Source organism: Gorilla gorilla, chromosome 18, assembly GCF_029281585.2.
Source record: "Gorilla gorilla gorilla isolate KB3781 chromosome 18, NHGRI_mGorGor1-v2.1_pri, whole genome shotgun sequence".
Lineage (NCBI taxonomy): Eukaryota > Metazoa > Chordata > Mammalia > Primates > Hominidae > Gorilla > Gorilla gorilla.
In genome coordinates, this window is record NC_073242.2 from 20,454,589 (window position 1) to 20,477,993 (window position 23,405).

General features: G+C 37.9%; 1 protein-coding gene across 10 annotated transcripts in view; it reads left to right on the plus strand.

Annotated features, from left to right (window-relative positions):
- REXO5 (RNA exonuclease 5) overlaps positions 1-23,405 on the plus strand; it is a 44,082-nt gene that overhangs the window by 15,576 nt on the left and 5,101 nt on the right. For 6 of the 10 annotated variants that reach the window (XM_019011919.3, XM_019011920.3, XM_019011918.4 and 3 more), the window contains exons 7-18: positions 2,398-2,486; positions 3,793-3,908; positions 5,019-5,157; positions 5,314-5,408; positions 6,397-6,499; positions 10,079-10,182; positions 10,927-11,047; positions 17,690-17,794; positions 18,268-18,405; positions 21,886-21,978; positions 22,581-22,797; positions 23,006-23,193. In XM_019011919.3, the coding sequence (XP_018867464.2) occupies positions 2,398-2,486; positions 3,793-3,908; positions 5,019-5,157; positions 5,314-5,408; positions 6,397-6,499; positions 10,079-10,182; positions 10,927-11,047; positions 17,690-17,794; positions 18,268-18,405; positions 21,886-21,978; positions 22,581-22,797; positions 23,006-23,193 (1,508 nt within the window). The remainder of the gene's footprint in view (positions 1-2,397; positions 2,487-3,792; positions 3,909-5,018; positions 5,158-5,313; positions 5,409-6,396; positions 6,500-10,078; positions 10,183-10,926; positions 11,048-17,689; positions 17,795-18,267; positions 18,406-21,885; positions 21,979-22,580; positions 22,798-23,005; positions 23,194-23,405) is intronic. The other 4 variants (XM_063700022.1, XM_063700019.1, XM_063700021.1 and 1 more) reach the window with 1 other exon arrangement.

Here is a 23,405-nt window from a genome sequence, read left to right on the forward strand (position 1 = left end):
CTTCAGCACAGTGTATCTCAAAGTGTGTGATATATACCGTGATTGGCAAAGTGATGATTTTAGGTAGTACATGAATGTGACATTAAATAGCATTGAAATAATATTTAATAAGAAAGTTATTCCCTTTCCTTTTCATTCAGTTTTCTTTCATTTCTTCTTAATATATTAAAAACAGTCAGTATGTCTTTAACATTTTAACACTTTTCTAATACTTCTAATTCTCCTCCCACACTGCCCCCATATTTCTTTAACAAATAGAGCAGGTCTAGGCTCGGAGCCTTGGTCAACTATATAGCAAGAATTTAATAAAAGTACTTTGATTTCATTTTATTTTCTTTGTTACCTCCTAATTATAGCAATGATAATTAAATTTCCTTTTTTTAAAACAGATATAATTTAACATACCACACAATTCACCAACTTAAAGTTACAATTAAGTATTTTTTACTATGTTCACAGAGTTGTACAGCCATCACCACAATTTTAGAACACTTCTATCATCCCGAAAGAAACCCTGTATTATAATTTCCCTCCAACTCCCTGAGCCTTTGACAACCGTTAATCTAGTTTCTATATATAGATTTACCCATTCTGGGTATTTCCTGTAAGTGGATGTGCAATATGTGGGCTTTGTGACTGGCTTCTTTAACTTAGCATAATGTTCTCAAGCTTCATCCATGTTGTAGCATGTATCAGTACTACATTTATTTTCACTGCTTAATGATACTGCATTGGATAGACTGTTCATCAGGTGATGGACATTTGGGTTGTTTCCACTTTTTAGTTAATAATGCTGCTATGAATATTCAGGTCCAAGTTTTTTGTGTGGGCACGTGCTTTCATTTCTGTTGGGTATATACCTAGGAGTATAATTGCTGGGTCATGTGACAACTCTGTGTTTAACCTTTTGAGGAACTGTCAGGCTGTGAAAGCTGCTGTACCATTTTACTTTCCCACCAGCAGCATACGAGGTTTCCAGTTCCGGCACATTCTTGCCAACATTTACTATTAGCTTGTCTGAATATATCCATCCTAGTGGGTATGAAGTGGTGTCTCATTGTGATTTTGATTTGCATGTTTCTGTTGGCTGATGATTTTGAGCAACTTTTCACATGCTTATGAGTCATTTGTATAGCTTCAGAGAACTGTCTATTCAGATCCTTTGTTCATTTTTAAATTGGGCTGTATTTTATCATGGAATTATTGGAGTTCTTATTTTCTGGATGCATAAATTTTATTTTTTTAATTTTTTTTTAAGTTGACGTAGGCGTGTTTTATAGGTGCCAGGCACCGTACTAAGTGCCTTTTTGTACATTAACTGGCAGTCCTATGATATATGAACTAAATTTTAACTCCATTTTATACATGGCTTTTTTCTCTATTTATTTTAACATATTTATAACCATCTTTTTCTTGAGGTTGCACTACTGTCACATGAGCACGTAGTAAGGGCAGTACTGCTAACACCTATAAAACACCACTGATAATATAGATAAGGTAGGCAGCAAGTATAGTGTCTGTGAGATTTGAGGCTGCCTTTCTTCTCTGGGATAGACCATCTTTTGATTCTTTTCATTGCGATTAGTTGGAAATTTCACAGTACCGGGAATCAGAAATTGGTCAAAGGTTTGCATAGCCCCCTTTGTTCCGTGTCAAACAAGATTTAGATGTTACCTTTACTGCTCCAGCCTCTGCCTGAAGATAGAAATCTTCAACAATTCAGATGCTTTTGGGTTTTTGAGCTAAATATGCATGGTTATGGACTCAGGGTTCACAAATAGAGGGAGTACCTTAAATCTATAGCTGAGCCTCTGTAGGAAATATGTGATTCCAGAAAATGCAGGCAAGGCTCTGAATAGATGTTTCAGAGGAATCTCACGGGTTGAGTTGGGTGGAGGGACACATATGGTGAATGTTACTTAAACTTTCTTCCTACTATGAAATCCTTTTAGATCTCCATTATGGTGGAATCTCATTCCTATTTTCTCTTCCTGTGTTTAGGAAAGAAAGATGCCACATACAGTTATTTGCATACTTTATTCATTCTTTCTTAGTGCTGACATGGAAAGGGCCTAATGACTTTGGGTTTAGCCATGATTTAGTTATCTCTTTTCTCATGAGGAGGAAAAATTGTTACTTGGTAACTGCCAGGAAGTTCAAGCCCCAGAATCTCCTCCTAACAGCAAGCCTACATTATTCTTTCAATATAAAAATGAGTAGATGGAGAAAAACTTGAGGACAGAGATTGTATCTTATTTAGTCATTGTATTTCAAGTGTCTAACATACCAACATATCTGACTAAAATATCTAGTATTTTAGTTTTACCTGCTTGAATCTAAGAGTGATGTTTACCATCTCTATTCTAAAGGCAAACATTTTCTTCCTTTTTCTCCTAGGTTTTCCTGATTGTGAAAACTTTTTACTTACCAAATGTAATGGTTCTATAGCAGACAATAGTCCTCTCTTTGGACTTGACTGTGAAATGGCACGTACTACTTTTAATTTTTCAACTGGAGTGTTGCAAGCTGAGGTCTAGTAGAAAATGATTTCTTGAGTCTAATGCACTAATGAACGAATGCATTCATTTCTAGTATTCTGTTTTAATAGCTGAAAGTAGGTCCTTTTACTCACACTTTAGAAAACTTAGATCTGTATTCCAGGATAAAGAATAAATATCACATAAGTGGCTGGGTGCGGTGGCTCACACCTGTAATCCCAGCACTTTGGGAGGCTGAGGCGGGTGGATCATGAGGTCAGGAGATCAAGACCATCCTGGCCAACATGGTGAAACCCCATCTCTACTAAAAATACAAAAAATTAGCTGGGCATGGCAGCATGCACCTGTAGTCCCAGGTACTCGGGAGGCTGAGGCAGGAGAATCGCTTGAACCCAGTAGGCGGAGGTTGCAGTAAGCTGAAATAGCGCCACTGCACTCCAGCCTGGCGACAGAGTGAGACTTGATCTCAAAAAAAAAAATCACATGTTTTCCAACTAGTTACTATGTTTAATCAGGTCTTTGCATGTTACTAGAAGTTGATTCCTTGTGTTTGAAGAAGTATTTTGTTGTTGCTGCCCTGAGGACTTTGCCTTAATTGTTGGTTTGGCTTAGTTTTACACCTTGAAGATCAGAAATAGGATTTCCCTGCTTAAGTTCCCCTCGTGCTTTGCTTTATCTAATTGTAGTAAGCCTCTTTTCAAAGACAGTGCCTCCCCTCTCAGTACTCAGGAAACAGTTTCTCAATTCTTAATAGAGTAACTAAGACCTAAAATTTGAGAATCTGACATATCAGGGTGTATATCCTGTCCTTGCCTGTTAGTGGCTATGTCACCTTAGACAAATACCCCTAACCTATCAGCCTCGGCTTCTCCCTCTGTGAAGTGGGGGTAATAATAAAGCCTACCTCAAAAGGTAATTATGAGAGTGGCATATATAAAATTCTTAGTACAGCACTAGCTGATAATAGAATGGGCTTCATAAAAATTACCTATTAGTGGTATTTAGCATAATACTGGATATAGTATACACTCCATAAATGGTAGATACAATTATTAATATTATTTGCATTCATCTTCCTTGTGCAGACTACACTGTGTTGATCCTCTTAAGTGTAACATTCAGCAGCCTGCCCAGCTTTAATTTCACTCACACTAGATCCTCTAGAAAGCAAGTTTGTGCCATTGCTGCAGGGACCCTGGTAGATTACAGTAGATGGCAGTTGACATAGTGTAAATAGTAAGAAGAAGCAATAACTTCCACAGTTCAGCAGACTGACTGCATGTTGGTCTTTCAGTGCCTCACATCCAAGGGGAGAGAGCTAACACGCATCTCACTGGTTGCTGAAGGAGGCTGCTGTGTTATGGATGAACTGGTCAAACCCGAAAACAAGATTCTGGACTACCTCACCAGGTATTTTTCACCTTGCCTGCAGCTCTTCTAAGAGCTGTCGGGCTAGAATGGAATAATACTTAAGAATGGCCCACAGCTTCAGTTTAGTTAGGTTTTATCTACTTAAATATTATCAAAGGTTAGGGCATCACATAGGTATATTTTAATGCTGAAATTGCACAATGTCAGTGTATAATGCTCTTGCCCTTCTTAATCTTCAATCTTCTTGTGACCTTAAGTCAGCAGAATATTATCTTCCTTGTTCCAGAATCTCCCAATTATAATCATTATCTACAACTGCCAAACAGCTGGAGCTTTGCTTTCTGATAAGACCTCATCTGAAAATCTGCAAGTCATCATTTGGCAGTCAAGTGATGTTAGAGCTTAATCTGCCTTGACCCCCAAAACACAAACAAATATTTTTCATAACAGAAATTTGAAGCTGAAGATGTTAGTCCACTTTTCCAAAGATTAGCATGTAATCTCAGAATGTACACACAATGACTAGGCAAGAAGCCAGTGAAACATTACTGTTCCCATCCATTGACGTGGCACCAGTAGATTCGTGATGACTTAGGGACAGAGAGGCAATGATAGTGATAAATACTGTCCTATTAGCAGACTTGACAATTAGATTCTTAGAGAACAGTCACGTGTGGCAAAGTTGTATGCACAAGCATGTTTGTCACAGTATTGCAAAAATGTGAGTATTAAATGTCTGAAAGTAGGGTATTAGTTAAAATATGCTGTATCTGTATAATGGAATACTCTGTAACCATTTAAAAGGATGTGCTAAATAGATATATTGATGTGAAAATGTGTTTATGACATATTATAAATGATAGATTCATTGTAAATCAGCTCATGCATTATGATTACATTTTTATAAAAATTAAATATATACCTGAATCTATATCAAAAGTATGGAACGACATTTACTAAAATATAAAAAAGCAATCATCTCTGGGTGATAGGATTATGACTAATTTTTAATTCTTATTTGTCACTTTGGACACTAAGCATATATATATATTAACTGTAATTTTAAAAAATGTTATTTTTAAAATCACTTTCCAGAGAGGAAAACTTGTTAATATCCTAGCCTGTCCATTTCTCTTTTTTTAATGAAAGCTTTTCGGGAATCACGAAGAAGATTCTTAACCCAGTGACGACCAAACTCAAAGATGTACAGAGGCAGTTAAAAGCACTGCTTCCTCCTGATGCTGTGTTAGTGGGCCACTCCTTAGATTTGGATCTCAGAGCACTGAAAGTGAGTATCTGATTTAGGACTTTGCATTTTCAGTATAAATGCCTGTTCCATTTATCTCAAATCTAAAGTCTTGGGCTCTTCTCTCCCACCCTGCTAGCCCACTTGTTTTTTCCTTTAGCATAAGACACTACTCATTTTATTCTCTTTCTTCCTCAGATGATACATCCATATGTTATTGATACATCATTGCTTTATGTCAGAGAGCAGGGCAGAAGATTTAAGCTAAAGTTCTTAGCCAAAGTTATTTTGGGGTAGGTTTGCTTATATGCTGTAATATTGTTCTGACAAACTGCATACAAGTTAGCATGTAGTATCTAATTTAATGCATATTGCAAAATTCAGGGTTTCTGCTCTCTTTGCTTATAAACATGTTTTTTTGCATTTCTTATGAAATGAAGAAATTGTAGCAATAGAGACAGGGGTTTACATTCACAGTCGAGGCTTAATGGACAGAACTGAACCATGAAGGCAGAAGAGGTAACCAAAATTTCAAAATATAACATACCTATATGCCTATACAAGATAGTATAACATACTTATACTGTCCTATTGTATTAAGACACATATGTACAAAGGTGTTCATTATAACATGGTTTAAAATAGCAAAATAGAAAACCTCAAATATTCTAGAAGTCTGGTTGAGTAAATTATGGTTATCTGTATTATTGAATATTTTGTTGTTCAGAAGAATATGATAAATATGTTTGTGATATGGAAACCTCTCTAAGACACTCCTGAGAATAAGAGATGCAGAGCAAGATCTATATATGCCTCAATATTTATATGATATAGATTAGATTTAGTTCTATCTATAAATATATACATATATTAAGCTTTTTAAAAACACCTTAGAAAGTATTTAAGTATGTATAGACACTTATATACAAATAAAAACGTTTCAGGAAGGCAACTTTAAACAATGGTTAGATCTGAGAAATGGGCCTGGCCCATTTCTTAGAGAAGGGCCTGGCCGGGGAGTCAGCCAGAAACTTTTTGTTGGGTAGCCTTTTGTCCAGATGCTATGCTTGCTGTAAACAAAGCCATTCCTGATTGTTTTGCACCCCCAGTTCCTCTCGCAGGGCTTGGCAATTAGCTGGAATAAAGGAACCTTGATTTTTGTGAAGCAAATCTAATTATCAGAATTCTAACATTTTATATGTAATCAGAACACTTGAGGTGGTTGAAAAAGCCTATCATTAAAAGTGCTTCCAGTATGTCAATTTTATATTGACTTTCCAGGAAGGATATACAGTGTCCAGACAGACTTGGTCATGATGCCACAGAAGATGCTAGAACAATCCTTGAATTGGCTCGGTATTTCCTTAAGCATGGCCCAAAAAAGGTTAGTATCTTTGCCCAGTGTGTTCATCTTTTCTTAAAATCATGGGACTAGATCAGATTATCACAGACTACCAACTCCTATTATCTATTTTTATGAAAATGGCAGTGTGGGCCAGGTGCAGTGGCTCATGCCTGTAATCCCAGCACTTTGGGAGGCCAGGGTGGGCAGATCACCAGGTCAGCAGTTCGAGACCAGCCTGGCCAATATGGTGAAACCCCGTCTCTACTAAAAATACAAAAATTAGCCAGGTGTGGTGGCACGTGCCTGTAGTCCCAGCTACTCCAGAGGCTGAGACAGGAGAATCGCTTGAACCGGGGAGGCAGAGGTTGCCGGGAGGCAGAGGTTGCAGTGAGCCGAGATTGCATCACTGCACTCCAGCTTAGGTGACAGAGCAAGACTTCATCTCAAAAAATAAAAAAGAAAAGAAAATGGCAGTGTGATTGAAGCCTAAAAAAAGAAAATGGCAGTGTGATTGAAGCCTAGCATGTATTTCGAATTAAGACCCATATCACTAGCATAATGTGGTTAAGTATATAGTCTCTGAAGTTGGGCTTATCTGTTTTAAAATATATGTTCTACTATGTCTAGCTGTATAATCTAGGGCAATTTCTCTGAACAACATCAGTTTTTGGATCTATAATATGGGAATACACACTTTTCTGGGATATTGTTGAGAGTAAATGAGATATTGTGTATAAAATTCTTAGCACAGTGTCTTGAATATACTAAGCACTATACTGGTGGTGTGGTGATTATTGTAGTTAATACTAATAATTATAAAAAATCTGCATAGATTTTTGTTTTCTTGGAGTAGGGGGAGCATACAATTGTTTCAACAGCAGTTCAGTGGGTAAATGTTAGAACAACACATAAGGGAGACATGGAAGAGGACATAGTCTCTGACAAACTTTATTATAATGCATTCTAACCTATTAGATTGTCCCATTGCATAGTACATTCCATCATGACTCCATTATGAAATAAATTGTACTCCACATAGAATAATAAGTAACAGCCAGAATAGTCTTTTGTGTCAGGTGGTAGAAAGACATTCTAACAGATCTTCTTTGAGCATATAGATAATAATAGCCACCACTCACTGAGGTCTTAAGTGTACTGTTCTAAAATGCTGTATATACATTATCTTATTTAATCCTCACAACAGCCCTGTGAGTTAGCTATTATCATTCCAATTTTATACATGAGCCTTTCGAGGTTACCAAAGGTTAGATAACTTATCTGAGGTCCCACAGTCAGTCAGAGGTGGAACCAGAATTGAAACCCAGGTCTGTCACATTCTGTCTTTTCTGTATACCAGGGATTAGCAAACTTTTTCTGTAAAGGCCAACTAGTAAATATTGTAGGCTTTGCAGATCATATTGTCTTTATTGCAACTACTCAACTTGCTGTGGTACTGCAAGAGCAGCCATAGACATTATGTCAACACTGGTGGGCACAGCTGAAATAAAACTTTATTTATTTACAAAAAAATATGTATTGGTGTTTGCTAATCTCTGCTCTAAATCACTACAATAGGTTCTAAAACCCTTTTGGTCTCATGACTCTTTTTATATTGTTACCCACACAGTGGTGTGTTCAGTCACTTAGTGGGTGTTAACCCAATGACCACTACCAAGGAATATTTTTTTTCATTTTTATTTTTTTTGAGACAGAGTCTCACTCTGTTTCCCAGGCTGGAGTGCAGTGGTGCGATCTCTCTTCACTGCAGCCTCTGCCTCCCCGGTTCAAGTGATTCTCCTGCCTCAGCTTCCCGAGCAGCTGGGATTACAGGTGCCTGCCACCACACCTTTTTTTTTTTTTTTTGTATTTTTATTAGAGACGGGGTTTCACCATGTTGGCCAGGCTGGTCTCAAACTCCTAACCTCAGGTGATCCACCCATCTCAGCCTCCCACAGTGCTGGGATTACAGGCGTGAGTCACTGTGCCTGGCCCAAGAGGATTTAACAAGGGGATTTTATTACTTTGCAACAAGTAAGAACATCAGGGATAGTTCCCAAAGCACTGTCTCCCCAAATGAAGGCAAAAGCAGGGCTTTTATTTTGCTAGTCGGCTGAGTCATTGCATGTAAAGGCAGGGTTTGTTCCTTGACACATGCATGTATAGAAAATGGAGAATAAGTTCCTCCCTAGGTGAGATTTTTAGTATGGTAATGCAGAGAGTTTGCCAAGTTCATCTCTAACTTCAGGCATCTCTGGTTCCAGCTGGTTTTTGTCTTGCTGTAGCTGGTGGTCTTCCTGTACCCTTTTGAAACAACAAGATGCAACAAGGGTTACACTTTTATAGTGTGCACCTGAAGACCCAGGGACTCTGGGTTACAGTATCTATCAACATTTACCATATTAGAAATTAAATAAATTTTTAATATTAGTTTAAGATAAATAAAAAGCCATTATGTGTTAACACAAATCACTTTTTTTTCTTTTTCTGTTTTTTTTTTTTTTTTTTTTTTGAGACGGAGTCTCACTGTGTTGCTTAAGCAGGACTGGAACTCCTGGGCTCAAGGGATCCTCCTACTTCAGCCTCCTGAGTAGCTGGAACTTAAGCATATACAGCCACTCTGTCCAGCTACAAATAACTTACTTTTATGGAAAAAAGAATTTTCCATAAAAATTAGTGGAAAGAACATCATTGTTTTAGGTATTTTTGTGAAACCTTTTAATATTTAGCTTAATAGAAAACAAGTGGCTTTTCATATCTGCTTTCACATTCAGTCTGTTATGTCACATAGTTGGAGAAGGAAGGACCTCACCCCTTGTAAGAAGATGTCTGGAAACCCCAGGATTCTCAAACCACACTTGGGGCACTTAATTATGCTTGATTTCCAGTGAAAATTGTGTCTTACTTGGATAAAAACTAACCAAATCTGAATTAAGCATGGGCTTAATTAATAATAATGCATTACTATTGGTTCATTAATTGTGACAAATGCACCATACAAATCTATTACTAATAGGTAAAAATGGAGGTATACTATATGGGAACTCTGTACTATTTTCATAATTTTTCTGTAAATCTAAACTGATTCTAAAAAAAAGTTTATTTTTAAAAATTTGTAACTTTAAAAATTATTCTCTCTACATCACAACTCCCTGGTGGGCTCCCACTTTACGGAAGGAGAAGAAATAACTAGAATAGACTTCTCATGATTTTGTATTAAACTAATAAAGTCTTTTTAAAAAATTTTCCTGTAAAAGCCATTCTTTTATCATTTCCAAAATTGCATGTTTGCAGAGAAGTAAATTTTAAGTGACTGACTATTGGATGAGTGATGAGCCAAAATTGACATCCTTTTTCAATCAGCCCTACTTGGCCCTTCCCCATATTCATGTTAGTAGCTGATAACAGATTGCCGGTCTTGGCTAAGCAACCATAAACCATCTGGTAACTATTGAAGCCATCCCAGGGCTGTGGCAATGGCAAAGCCACTGCCTAAGAAAACAGAGAACATTATTCAAGTGGATTTTTTGCTTTTTGTTGTTGTTGCTTTTTGTTTTGTATTTATTTGAGCATCAAATGCTCTGTAAGCAATTATATTTTTACCACTTTATTTTCTTCAAGATTGCAGAACTAAATCTAGAAGCACTAGCTAATCACCAAGAAATACAAGCAGCAGGCCAAGAGCCTAAAAACACAGCAGAAGTACTTCAGCACCCAAACACAAGGTAATATTCTCAGTTTGAAACAAGAGCAAAGACAAATGGAGTATCTAGTTTCTTACTTAACAACACCTGAGAATGTTTTTATTCTCTTTTGAGTCTATTAAAAACTATTTACCAAAAAATGATAACATCTATCACAAAAACCACGGAAAAAATACCACCTTCTAGCCTTAATATATAGTATTTAATTTCTAATTTTCTGAATCTAGTGGCTGGTCTAAAATGATATCCTTGATCAAAAAAAAAAAAAAGAAAAAATAATTGGAATACGTTGAACCTAGGTAGCACTGGGAAAGATGATAGACTAGTTGGTATTTTGGCTAGAAGAGTCAATCTGTAGCCTTGTTGTATTGCCCAGACTATGAAAGACACACACACAGACTCAAAAGGGCTTTGTCTCCAGACTATAGCAAATGTATCAGATCTTTAGAATTTTGCCTAATCTTTTTGATAGAGAGCTTTGGGTATATTTCTTGTTTATCCTTCCTCTCTCTATTGAAGCAACACTGTCCAAAACAATTTTCTATGATGATGGAAGTGCTCTACGTCTGTGCTATCTCGTTTGGTAGCTGCTAGTCACATTTGACTAGTGCAGTTGAGGAACTGAATTTTTAATTTTATTTAATTTTAATTTTAATAGCTATATATTGCTAGTGGCTACCATATTGTATAATGCAAGTATAGAGAAATAACTGTCAGGTTCTGGAAAACTGTTGTTCTTACCTTAACTCTTCTACTTCTTTATAGTGTTTTAGAATGCTTGGATTCAGTGGGTCAGAAGCTTCTTTTTTTGACCCGGGAGACAGATGCTGGTGAACTTCCATCTTCCAGAAATTGTCAAACTATTAAGTGTCTTTCAAATAAAGAGGTGAGTGGCCTGCTGAACCTTTGAAGGTTATATTCAAAGCAGAGGGGAATGTAGCCCTTTGCACCCCATGCCAGTGTCAAGCTTTTTTTCATCAGCAACCCTGGCTACAGTTAGCAAGCCTGGCTTGTGTCTCACATCTTGTATGGAGTACCTAAGTCCTCATAGGGGCAGAACTGTCAGCTGCCAATGCCTGCTTCCAGAGCCCAGCAGGCCTCTGGCTTTGGCCTTGCATACATCTTTGAGTTTCTGTTGTGTTTCTGGTTCATGGAAACGTTTATCTTGGTTTTGAGCCTGGCTATATCTTTTCGATTTTTTTCTTTTTATATTTTATGTATCATTGCTGTATGTTAAGTCAGAGAGGCTACATCAAACATGAGCTTATTATGTTATCGTATTCAGAAGATCTGTGTTTGTTTTTTTTTTTAACATTTTGTTTGGAAATAATTTCAACCTTACAGAAAGCATGCATGAATGGTAGAACACCTGTATACTTTCTGTCTAGATTCACCTTTTTTAGCACTCTGCCCCAGTTGCTTTATTATTTTATATGTACCCTCATGCTTATGCTCTCTCATGTACACACTCTCTCTTTCTTCCTCTCTGTATGGCATTTCCTGAACCATTTGAGAGTAAGCTGCATATATCATGGCCCTAAACACTTCAGAGTGTATTTCATGAGAATAAAAATATTATTTTATATAACCACATCTTAACATAGTTACCAATTTTAGTAAATCTAATATTGTCCTGGTACCTTTATCTACTTGTCATCTGTATTCTAATTTTCTTGGCTGACCAAATAATGTCTTTATAGCATGTCTTTTCCCTTTAGAACAGTATCATTTCTAGGGTCATGTATTACAATTACTTGTCATATCTTTTTAGTCTCCTTTAAAGCTGGAACAGTTCCTCAACCTTTCTTTGTCTTTCATAACCTTAATACTTTTTGAGTAATGCATGCCCCCCTCCCTTTTTTAACAGAGTTGCTTATTTTAGGTTTGTGTGGTGTTTGCTCATGATTAAATTCAGATTATGCATTCTTAGCCAAATTTCTTGGGGTGTTGCATCCAGAGGCAGTTATTACTCATCTGCCCCTCTTTTGGGCTGTTTATTTTGATCACCTGGTCAAGGTGTTGTCTGCTTTCTCTATTGCAGAGTTCTTGTTTTTTCTCTTAATTCTAATAAATATGTGGGGAGATATTTTAAGAACATGCCAGTATCGCTTGAGCGCAGGAGGTTGAGGCTGCAGTGAACTATGATCGTACCACTACACTCCAGCCTGGGATTACAGGGGTGAGCCACTAGGCTCGGCCAAGTGTTCCTTTTTTATGTGTCTTTTGCTTGAGCTTGTTGAGCTTTTGCAGTTTGCGGGTTTATCGTTTTTATCAAATTAGAAAAAATGTTGACCATTATTTCTCCCCATTATTTTTTCTTTCACCACCCTCCCCTCCTTTGGGCACTCCCACTGCATATGTATTAGGCCGTTTAAAGTTGTCCCATAGCTCACTGATGTGCTGTTCATGTTTTTTCCAGTTTTTTTTCCTGTCTGTTTTATTCTAGATTGTTTCCGTTGCTATCTATGTCTTAGGTTTCTAATTCTGCTGCAGTATCTAATCTACTGATAATCCAATCCAGTGTACTTTCACCTCACACATTGTATTTTTTACCTCTGGAAGTTAACTTTTGTTCTATTTTGTATCTTCCATGTGTCTAGTTAACATTCAGACTTTCCTCTAGCTTCTTAAATTTCAGAATATAGTTACAATAACTATTTTAACATCCTTCTCTATTAATTTGATAACCTGTGTCATTTTTAGATTAACTGAAATTGATTGGTTTTTCTCCTTATTATGGACTATATTCATTCTTCTTTGCAGCCTGGTAGTTTTTGTATTGGATGCCAGACACAGTGAATTTTAATTTGTTGGGTGCTATATATTTTCGTATTTCTATAAATATTTGTGAGCTTTGGTCTGAGATGTGGTAAAGTTACTTGGAAACACTTTGGTCCTTTTGGATCTTCTTTCTTTCTTTCCTTCCTTCTTTTCTTATCTTTCTTTTCTTTTCTTTCTTATGTTGCCTAGGCTGGTCTCAAACTCCTGGCCTCAAGTAATCTGCCCACTTCAGCATTCCAAAGTGCTGGGATTACAGGGGTGAGCCACTATGCCTGGCCAGATCCTTTTGAATTTTTGCTTTTAAGGTTTGTTAGGTGAAACCAGAGTAAATTTTGTCCCACTACTGAAGCAAAACCCTACTAAGTACTTAATCTCCATAAATTATGAGATTTTACACTCTAGCTTTTGGGAATCTAAACCATTCCTGGCCTTGTGTTAGCCCTTGCGATTGTTTCCTCTAATCCTTTTGGGCATCCTTTCCTTGACCTCGCATAGTTTACTTACATGGATACACTAATCCCCACTCAACTGAATATTTGAGGGGGATTATTTATAGATCTATCGGTTTCCTATCTTTAAGGATCACTGTCCTTCATTTTCCAATATCCCGAGAACTGCTGTTCTTAGGAATTTTTTTTTTTTTCTTCCTGAGCACTTACATGGGCCTCAAGGGCTCTTTGGGCATTATTATTGCTATTTTAATAGACTTTTATTTTTAGAGCAGTTTTAGGTTCACAACAATATGAAATGAAAAGTATAAGCTTGGTGCAGTAGCTTACACCTGTAATCTCAGGACTTTGGGAGGCTGAGGTAGGTGGATCTCTTGAGTCCAGAAGTTTGAGACTGACCTGGGCAACATGGTGAAACACTGTCCCTACAAAAAATTAGCCAGGCCTGGTAGCACATGCCTGTGGTCCCAGCTGCTCAGGAGGCTGAGATGGGAGGATTGCTTGAGCCCAGGAGGTGGAGGTTGCAGTGACTGACGTATGATCACACTACTGCACTCCAGCCTGGCGACAGAGACTCTGTCTCAAAAAAAAGAAAGTACAGAGAGTTCCCATTTACCCCCACACCCACCCACACAAACAACTTCCACCACTATCAACAACCTGTACATGGGTAGTACATTTGTTAAAATCAATGAACCCACTATGACATATAATTACCAAAGTCCATAGTTTACATTAGGGTTCTGTCTTGGTGTTGACAAATGTATAGTGACATATATCTACCATTATAGTATCATACAGAATAGTTTCATTGACCTAAAAATCTGTGATGAATGTGCTCTGCCTGTTGGAAACCACTGATTTTTTTTTTACTGTCTCCATAATTTTGCCTGTTTTAGAATGTCACATAGTTGGAATCATATAGTATGTAGCTTTTTCAGACTGGCTTCTTTAACTTAGTATATGTATTTAAGTTTTCTCCATGTCTTTTCACTGCTTTATAGTTTTTTTTCCTCTTTAACACTGAATAACTATACATTACCTAGATTTACCACAATTTATCCATTCACCTGCTGATAGACATCTTGGCTGCTTCCAAGTTTTGGCAATTATGGACAAAGTTGCTATAAATATCTGTGTGCAGGTTTTCATGTGTACATAAGTTTCAAACACATTTGGGCAAATACCAAAGAGTGCAATTTCTAGATTGTATAGTAAGAATATGTTTAGTCTTGTAAGAAACTGCTGAACTTCTGAAGTGTCTATGATTTTGCATTCCCACCAGCAGTGAATGAGAGTTCCTGTTGCTCCACATTCTTTTCAGCATTTGATGGTGTCAGTGTTTTGTTGGATTTTGGCTATTCTGATGGATATGTATTAGTATCTCATTGTTTTAACTTGCAGTCCCCTAATGACATGTAATGTGAAGCATCTTTTCATATGCTTATTTGCTATATGTATATCTTCTTTGGTGAAGTGTCTGTTCAGCTCTTTACTCATTTTTAAAATTGGATTGTTCATTTTCTTATTGGTGAGTTTTAATAGTTCTTTGTATATTTGGGTAAGAGTCCTTTAACAGATAAGTCTTTTGCAAATATTTTCTCCCAGTCTGGCTTGTCTTCTCATTCTCTTTATCATATATTTTTTATAGTTTCTTAGGTGTTTGAGGAGAGAGGGTAACTCTACTCTTTGTTATTCAGTCTTGACTGGGGATGGAAATCCTTGTAAGTTGCATTTGAGAAATTTAATGGCAATCTAATTTTCTTGGCCTTTTAAGTTACTTTTACTGAGGATTTATTTTTCCCGTTTTGTTTAAAGTCTAATTGTTTTACTAAGCTATGTCTCAGAGTTGATCATTCCAAGTCACTTTTTATTGGTACCCAAGGCCCCTTTCAATATTTAGGTTGTAGTTTCTTTTATTTCCAGAAGGTTTTCTTGGATTGTATTTTCAAGTATTTGGTTCCATTGCTTTAATTTTCTTCCTCATGGACTTCACTTAGGCATATATGTTGTCCCCCGCTGGCCTATCTTTCATTCACCTACTTTCTCTCTGATCCTTTTGATTTCATTTGTATACTCCTAATTCTTTCCATGCTTTTCATTAATGCCCTTTATTAAAATTTCACTTGAATCTATTCTTTCTTGACAACTTGTAGTTGCTTTTTCATATCCTCAAATGCTTGGCTGCTAATATTCAATTCAGTTTAGACCGTAATGTTAACTGTATCCTTTAGCCCCATGGTTGATATTTTTTTTAGGGGGAATAATTTTCATCAGCTGAAATGCTTCGATTCTCACTTTATGTCTTGGCTTTTGTTTTTGTTTTTGAGACAGGGTCTTGCTCTATTGCCCAGGCTGGAGTGCAGTGGCGTGAGCAGAGCTCACTGCAGCCTTGACCTCTGGGCTCAAGCGATCTTCCTGCCTCAGCCACCCGAGTAGCTGGGACTACAGGCATGTGCCACCATGCCTGGCTAATTTTTAAATTTTTTATACAGATGCGGTCTCATTATATTGCCCAGGCTCGTCTCAAAACTCCTGAGCTCAAAGTATCTTCCCACCTTGGCTTCCCAAAGTGCCAGGATCACAAGCATGAGCCACCGTGCCCAGCTGTTGCTGTTTTTTTAATAGTAGTTTAGATTAATATGGTCTACTATTTTCTAATTTTACTGATTTGTTTTTGAACAAGGTTTTCATTCAAGAGCATCTCTTTTATTCTGCCTTCCTCAGTGCAGTTTTTTCTTCTTTTTTTTGTGCTTTTCCTCTACTTATCAAGGGATTCTCTCTCCCTTTCCTCTCCTGCCTCTCTTCTTATTGTAGTAAAAAACATAAAATTTACCATCTTAACTGTTTTTATGTACATAGTTCAGTAATGTTAGGTATATTTATATTATTGTGAAAGAGATCTTATAACTTTTTTATTTTGCAGAAGTGAAACTTGGGCTATGTTTCTTTGTATGCCTTGTGACTTATTGTTGTTGGTATTGTTGAGGCTTGGGCATTTGAATAAATACCCAGTTGTTGTCTTTACAGACTGCTTCGTGCAGGGGAAGACCTTCACCAATCAGCCTAGTTAGAGATTTCATGACCTCCCAAACCTGTTCTGGAGATTTGTCTTCTCTGGGGTTATGCATGTGCCTTTAGTTGTTCCCTGAGCCCCTTGTCCCTACTTCTTTTCAGAGCCCATAATCTCTTTCTTCCCCTGGTTTCTTACTGCAGCTCTAACATGCCATGGTGATCACATCTGTTTTCAGTGGCTTCCAAGCAAGGCCTTCTTCAGTCCTGTCAGCCTTCTGAGTCACGCAAAACAGAAAATAGTCCCTCAGACAGCCCCCACAGTACCCAGAACATTGGACACATGGTCCCCTCTTTTTTTTCCATCCCAAGAGAGGATCTGTGGTGTGGGAGAAGCCATATTATGTCAGATAGGGAGAGGTGTAGATGGGACCACAAAACATCACAAATTTTCCTTTCCCATTTACTGGAAACCCTTCTTGGTTTCATGCTGGTCTAGGTGCTATATAGCTTCTCATCGAATCTCTACAGTTCTGTCAAAGGTGTTCTGGTCTGTATATTGTTGTTAACTCATTGTTTCTGTGAGAGTGAGAGGCTGAAGTGAAGCTTCCTAGTTCTCCATTTCCAGAATGATGGTGTGGTGTTGAGGGAAGGGAGGAATTTATAATATTGTTCAGAAGAGTTGGCATTCTTCACAGCAGTGTCTCCAAGGAGTACACCTTTTCTCTATATATCTGATTCTTCTCCAGAAGCATGGCTTCTCTGAGGCTGCCAAGCCTCTTGCTTGTAGTCAAGTGCTGAGAAATGTCAAAATCATGACCCATGTTCCTTATTTGACATTTAATTGGAGTTTTTATTTTGGGGTTTTTTTGTGCTTCATCTAATTCTTCCATGCCCCTTGATTTTTTTTTTTTTTATCCAAATCTGTTAAGCCTCCTCTCCCTTGCTTTCCTTACTCACAGGCTTGCAGCAGTTTACAATAGTGGGAATTACACTTATTTATTTAATTACAGGTCATTTGAAAATTTTTGTAATAGCCCTTGTCTCTTAGTAATGCTGAAGGTATGGCTCATATGTATTTTATTTTTATTCTTTTTATTGATTCTGTGGTTCTTTGGGGAAGGTGTGTGGTTTCACCATTTTCCTGCAGACCTGGAAGTCAGCCCCATATTACCTTTCAGTATGCGTAAAAAGACAACTACTGTTTAAATTATTGTGGCTCATATCCAGGAGCCACAATAGAGTATGAGGTTCCTACCTTATCCAGGCTGTGCTGTTCTCTACAGGTTCTTGAGCAGGCCAGAGTGGAAATCCCCCTGTTTCCCTTCAGCATTGTTCAGTTCTCTTTTAAGGCCTTTTCACCTGTCCTCACTGAGGAGATGAACAAAAGGGTAAGTGAATGGGTTCTGCTGAATGATTTATTTAGTGACTTATTATAACCTCTCATCATTAAGGAAAGTAATACATGCTTTATTTAATTTGTTGTGTTTTTCTCTAGATTTTTACTATCTGCATATTAACATTTAAAAATATTTTTATGAAAATGGGAATCAGACTATGCATACTGTTTTGCAACTTTATTTTTTCATTTAACAGTATATCTCATACATCTTTCTGTATCACTACATATCTTATTTCCCTTGTTTTTAATGGCTGCATAGTATTCTGCTATATGATATACCTATTAACATTTGTGCTTTATACATTTTTGCTATTACAAATAATACTTCAGTGAACATCCTTGGACATTTGGCAAGTATTTATATCAAAAAAATCTTTGGTGAATAATCCCATGCATTGACTCATGATTTCAGTTCTCTTTCCATATTCATTCCCATACTATATTCTGTTGTTTTTCCTACAGATGAGGATCAAGTGGACAGAGATATCAACTGTCTATGCTGGGCCATTTAGCAAAAATTGCAATCTCAGGGCTCTGAAGAGGCTGTTTAAGAGCTTTGGCCCAGTCCAGTCAATGACTTTTGTTCTTGAAACCCGTCAGGTAAGACCGGAAAATTCAGATTTCATTTTCTAGATTAGTGTTAGACATTCAGGTGACTGCTTGGGCCATGCAGATAGCAAATATTCGTAAAGTAAGCTTGATTGCTACCAACTGGAGTGTGAGACATACACTAATGAGAGCAGTTGTTGACCCACAAGAATGTATACCCAGTATTGTGAGATCTTTTGTTGTGTGTGTTTAAAGAATTGAGAAATCTGGCTGGGCGTGGTGGCCTATACCTGTAATCCCAGCACTTTGGGAGTTTGAGGAGGGAGGATTGCTTGAGCCCAGGAGTTCAAGACCAGCCTGGGCTCAAGCAATGTGGGACCACATTGCTACAAACAATTTAAAAACAAGAATTGAGAAATCTGTCAGTTTTCATATGTTGGCTCCCATTTCTCAAATACCAGGCCATACGAAAAAATATGTCTGCTGGTTGAATATAACCTGTGGTCCTTATGATTGTACCTCAGCTTTAAATGATAAAATACTCTTTCAAAAAGAGAAGTAACTTTCATATCTTAGAAAGTTACTTCTTTTTTTACATTACAGAGTAGGCTCATGGCTTGCTTGGTTAAGATACAGGAGGAAGATTATGGGAGGGCTTTTGTTGTTATTGTTATCTCTTATCTCTTAGGGTAAGTTTTTGGTATTGTAGGTTTGTATTTACATAAAAGCCCTTTAAAGAGATTAGTTTTACTTTAACAAAAATAATACTTGCATATGGTTTTAAAAATTTATGTAGTTCAAAAGGACTTCACAAGTTATGTCTCCATCTTCACAGTCATAACAATACCATATCAATAGATAAAGTTTATATGTGAAGCAATAACATCATAAGCATATAGAGACATGGAAGAAATCATGAAAAGAAAAATGGAAACAGTGTAATATAGGATGTTTGTAGAATGATATACAATAAAGGTAACAATGGAGGCCTCTAGGGGGAAGAATTAGGCAGCTAGCTAATGGGATTAGGGGAAGACTTCACTGTAAATATATTGTTCCTTTAGAATTCGGAACTAGGTAACTATTAAACTGGTGTATTACAATGTATGAAAGTGAAGTAAAAACACTTCTAAAGTGATCTAAGTGCAGGATCCTAGATATTTTAAAATGGCTGTCTCCAAATTTTTTAATTTAATTTTTATTTTATTTTTATTTTTGAGACAGAGGCCCAGGCTGCAGTGCAGTGGTGCCATCTTGGCTCACCACAGCCTCTGCCTCCCCAGTTCAAATGATTTCTCATGCCTCAGCCTCCCAAGTAGCTGAGACAACAGGTATGCGCCCCTACGCCTGGCTAATTTTTGTATTTTTAGTAGAGACTGGGTTTCACCATATTGGCCAGGCTGGTCGCGAACTCCTGACCTCAAGTGATCCACCTCCCAAAGTGCTGGGATTACAGGCATGAGCCACTGCACCCAGCTTCCAAATCTTTTATTAATGGCTTTTCTATTACTAAAAATAAAAATACAAAGATTGTCCCTGAGAAGATGGATTGGGGGATGAGAAGTGTATAGCAAGGGACTATAACATCTTCCTAAGTCTTTCTCTTGGCCCCTTTTTTTGGTTGGGGGGGTGGCGGGTAAAATACATATAAAATAAAATGTACCTTTTTAACCATTTTTAAGTGGCATTCAGTACGTTGATATTGTGCAGCTATCATCACCATCCATCTCCAGAACTTTTTCATCATCCCAAACTGAAATTTCCTATTAAGCAATAATTTCCTATTACCCCTCCCCCCAGCCCCTGGTAATCATTGTTTTACTTTCTGTCTTTATGAATTTGACTACTCTGTGTACGTACCCCACATAAGTGGAATCATACAATATTTGTCCTTTTGTGTCTGGTTTATTTAATTTAGCATGTCTTCAAGGTTCATTCATGTTGTAGCATGTATTAGAATTTCATTTTCAAGGCAAAATAATATTCCATTTCATGTATATACCACATTTTGGTTATCCATTTGTTGATGGACATTTGGGTTGTTTCTTGTTTCTACCCTTTGTTTTTTTTTTTGTTTTGTTTTGTTTTGTTTGAGATAGGGTCTTGCTCACCCAGGCTGGAGTTCAGTGGCGTGATCACAGCTAACTACAGCCTCAACCTCCTGGGCTCGAGCAATCCTCCCACCTCAGCCTCCTGCTGGGACCACAGGCATGCACGCCTGGCTAATTTTTTGTAAGACAGGGTCTCTCTGTGTTGCCCAGGCTGATCTTGAACTCCTGGACTCAAGAGATCCACCCACCTTGACCTCCCAAAGTTCTTGGATTACAGGCGTGAGCCACTGTGCCTGACCCTGGGTTGTTTCTACCTTTGACTATCATGAATAATGCTGCTATGAACATGGTTGTACACATATCTCTGTTCAAGTCCCTGCTTTCAGTTCTTCTGGGCGTATACCCAGAAGTGGAATTGATGGATCAAATAGTAATTCTATGTTTAATTTTTTGAGGAACCATTATACTGTTTTCCACAGTGGCTATACCATTTTACATTCCTACCAGCAAAGAACAAAGGTTCCAACTTATCTACATCTTCACTGACACTTGTTTTCTATTTTATTTAATAGTAGCCATCCTAATGGATGTGAAATGGTATCTCATTTGGGTTTGATTTGCGTTTCCCTAATGATTAGTGATGTTGAGTGTCGGAGGCAATTTGTACATCTTTTGCAGCAATGTCTATTCACTTGTTTGCCCTTTTTTTTCTTATTTATTTTTTTCAGTTCCAGCTACTCTGCAGTGTTTGCCCATTTTTAAATCAGGTTGTTTGGCTTTTTTATTGTTGAATTGTAGGATTTCTCTGTACATTCTGGATATTAATCTTTTATTAGCTATGTGATTGCAACTATTTCTCCATTCTGTGGGTTGCTTTTTGACACTGCTGTTAGTGTCCTTTGATATACAAAAGGTTTTAATTTTTATGAAGTCTAATTTGTCTATTTTTAATTTTGTTGCCTGCCTTTGATGTCATATTCAAGAAACCATTGCCAAATCCAGTGTCATGAAACTTTTCTATGGGAAGGCTTTTATCTCCATATTGATGCTATGGCTCAGATAATCACAAAGATTTAGTTACTCCGAGTTAACAAACAGAAAAGCAGACCATTTGAAGATGTAGCCTATCCAGTGGAAGAACTTATCCTTCCCAAGCTTATAAAGTTAAGCCAAAAGACAAATGGGAATCTCTGCCCGTGACTTGCAGTGATGACTTTAGTGATGCATAATAAATATTATGAAAAGCCTGTTGGGTAGTTCATTTTAAATGACAAAGTTATTTGTTGTCTGAAAGCTAGCTTCTGAACTTTGATGATCCCATTTAAAGTTGACAGTTTACAATCAATACTTGTGTAGCCCAGCACAGTAAAGGCATCCATTCTGGTGGCTTTGGCCACTGTAGTTTGAATCCTTTCCCCAACCCCTTCTTTAGCAGTTTGAGCTGGAAAGCAATGATGAGGAAATCTTGGTCTTTCTGCAGCCTCATCTCTGTATACAGTATGAAGTCCTAGAAGCTGCCCAGCTGGCCATAGAGTCCTTGGATGGTATTCTGGTAGATGGTATCTGCATCAAGGTAGGGTGACAAGAGAAAGCCCCCTTTGCTCGGGTCTGGCCTACCACAGCCTGTATTTATAGTGCCCCAGGACATATAGGAAACACCCTCAAGAGGCCCACGCACAAGACTTTGTTATGGAAAGTCTTCAGCCAAGTCTAACATTCTCCTACTGGCAGTGACTGAAGACATAACGGCCTTCGTTTGTGTCAGAAATCATCCTGGGCTAGATTTGGGTCTTCCTTGCATTCTTTATTACTACTTAAGTCCCCTGTGGTTTATTCTGGTTGGTTCTTTGTGGTTACCCTTTTCTTCACCTTTCAGGGAGATCAAATGGTGGTATTTTGAAGTTTCTTGTGCACATAAACAGAATTTCATTAAGGGTGGGAGGCAGGAAACTGAAGAGAATATGTTTACATGAAAATATGTATTTATCAATTAAGTCTCTAACATAATTCTGTGAGGCCATTATCTTTAGTTTCCTTTTACAGAAAAGGAAAGAAACGGAAAATTTTAGGAAACTGAAAAATGAAGTTATTAATAATGGCAACAACTTGCTAGTATCCAACAGGCCTGAGGGTTAAATTGATTTTCTACCACTAACACCAACTTTCCTTGGTTAGGTGCAGAGGCCTGTGACAGAGCTCACGCTTGACTGTGACACCCTCGTGAATGAGCTGGAAGGAGATTCTGAAAACCAAGGCTCTATATATCTGTCTGGAGTGAGTGAAACCTTCAAAGAACAGCTATTGCAGGAGCCCCGCCTCTTTCTTGGCCTGGAAGCTGTGATCTTGCCTAAAGATCTTAAAAGTGGAAAGCAGAAAAAATACTGTTTCCTGAGTAAGTCTATGCTACTGAATGTAGCTTTGGGGAAGGAAACTGGGGATGGTGATAACATGAGGTCAGAGAAAGGAAGATTCACCTCCTGGGCTGGACCAGGGCAGCAGTTCCTGATTCTGTCCTTCTCCTTTGACCCTGGCCAGGCAGCTTGGATGGTGATCAACTTTCTTGGCCCTTAATAACATAAGGTGGGGGTTCTTGCTTTCAGAATTCAAAAGTTTTGGCAGTGCCCAGCAGGCCCTCAACATTCTCACAGGCAAGGACTGGAAGCTGAAAGGCAGGCATGCCCTAACCCCCAGGCACCTCCATGCCTGGCTCAGAGGCTTACCACCTGAATCAACAAGGCTCCCAGGGCTTCGTGTTGTACCTCCCCCCTTTGAACAGGAGGCCTTGCAGGTGAGTGAGTGAAGGCGTCTTGGAGAAGATGTCAGGAGAGTCCTGCTCGGTGACACTTAATCCTTTAATCTTTTTTTTTTTCTACCCTGGCCCTCAGTCTTATTTCACTCTCCAGCTTCCTCCAGTCCTGGCCACATCTCCTTTTCTCCCAGATCTCTCATACTTTTGCCCCCACCATACCTGCTAAACTTAGTTTTTTAGTCTTCCAGATC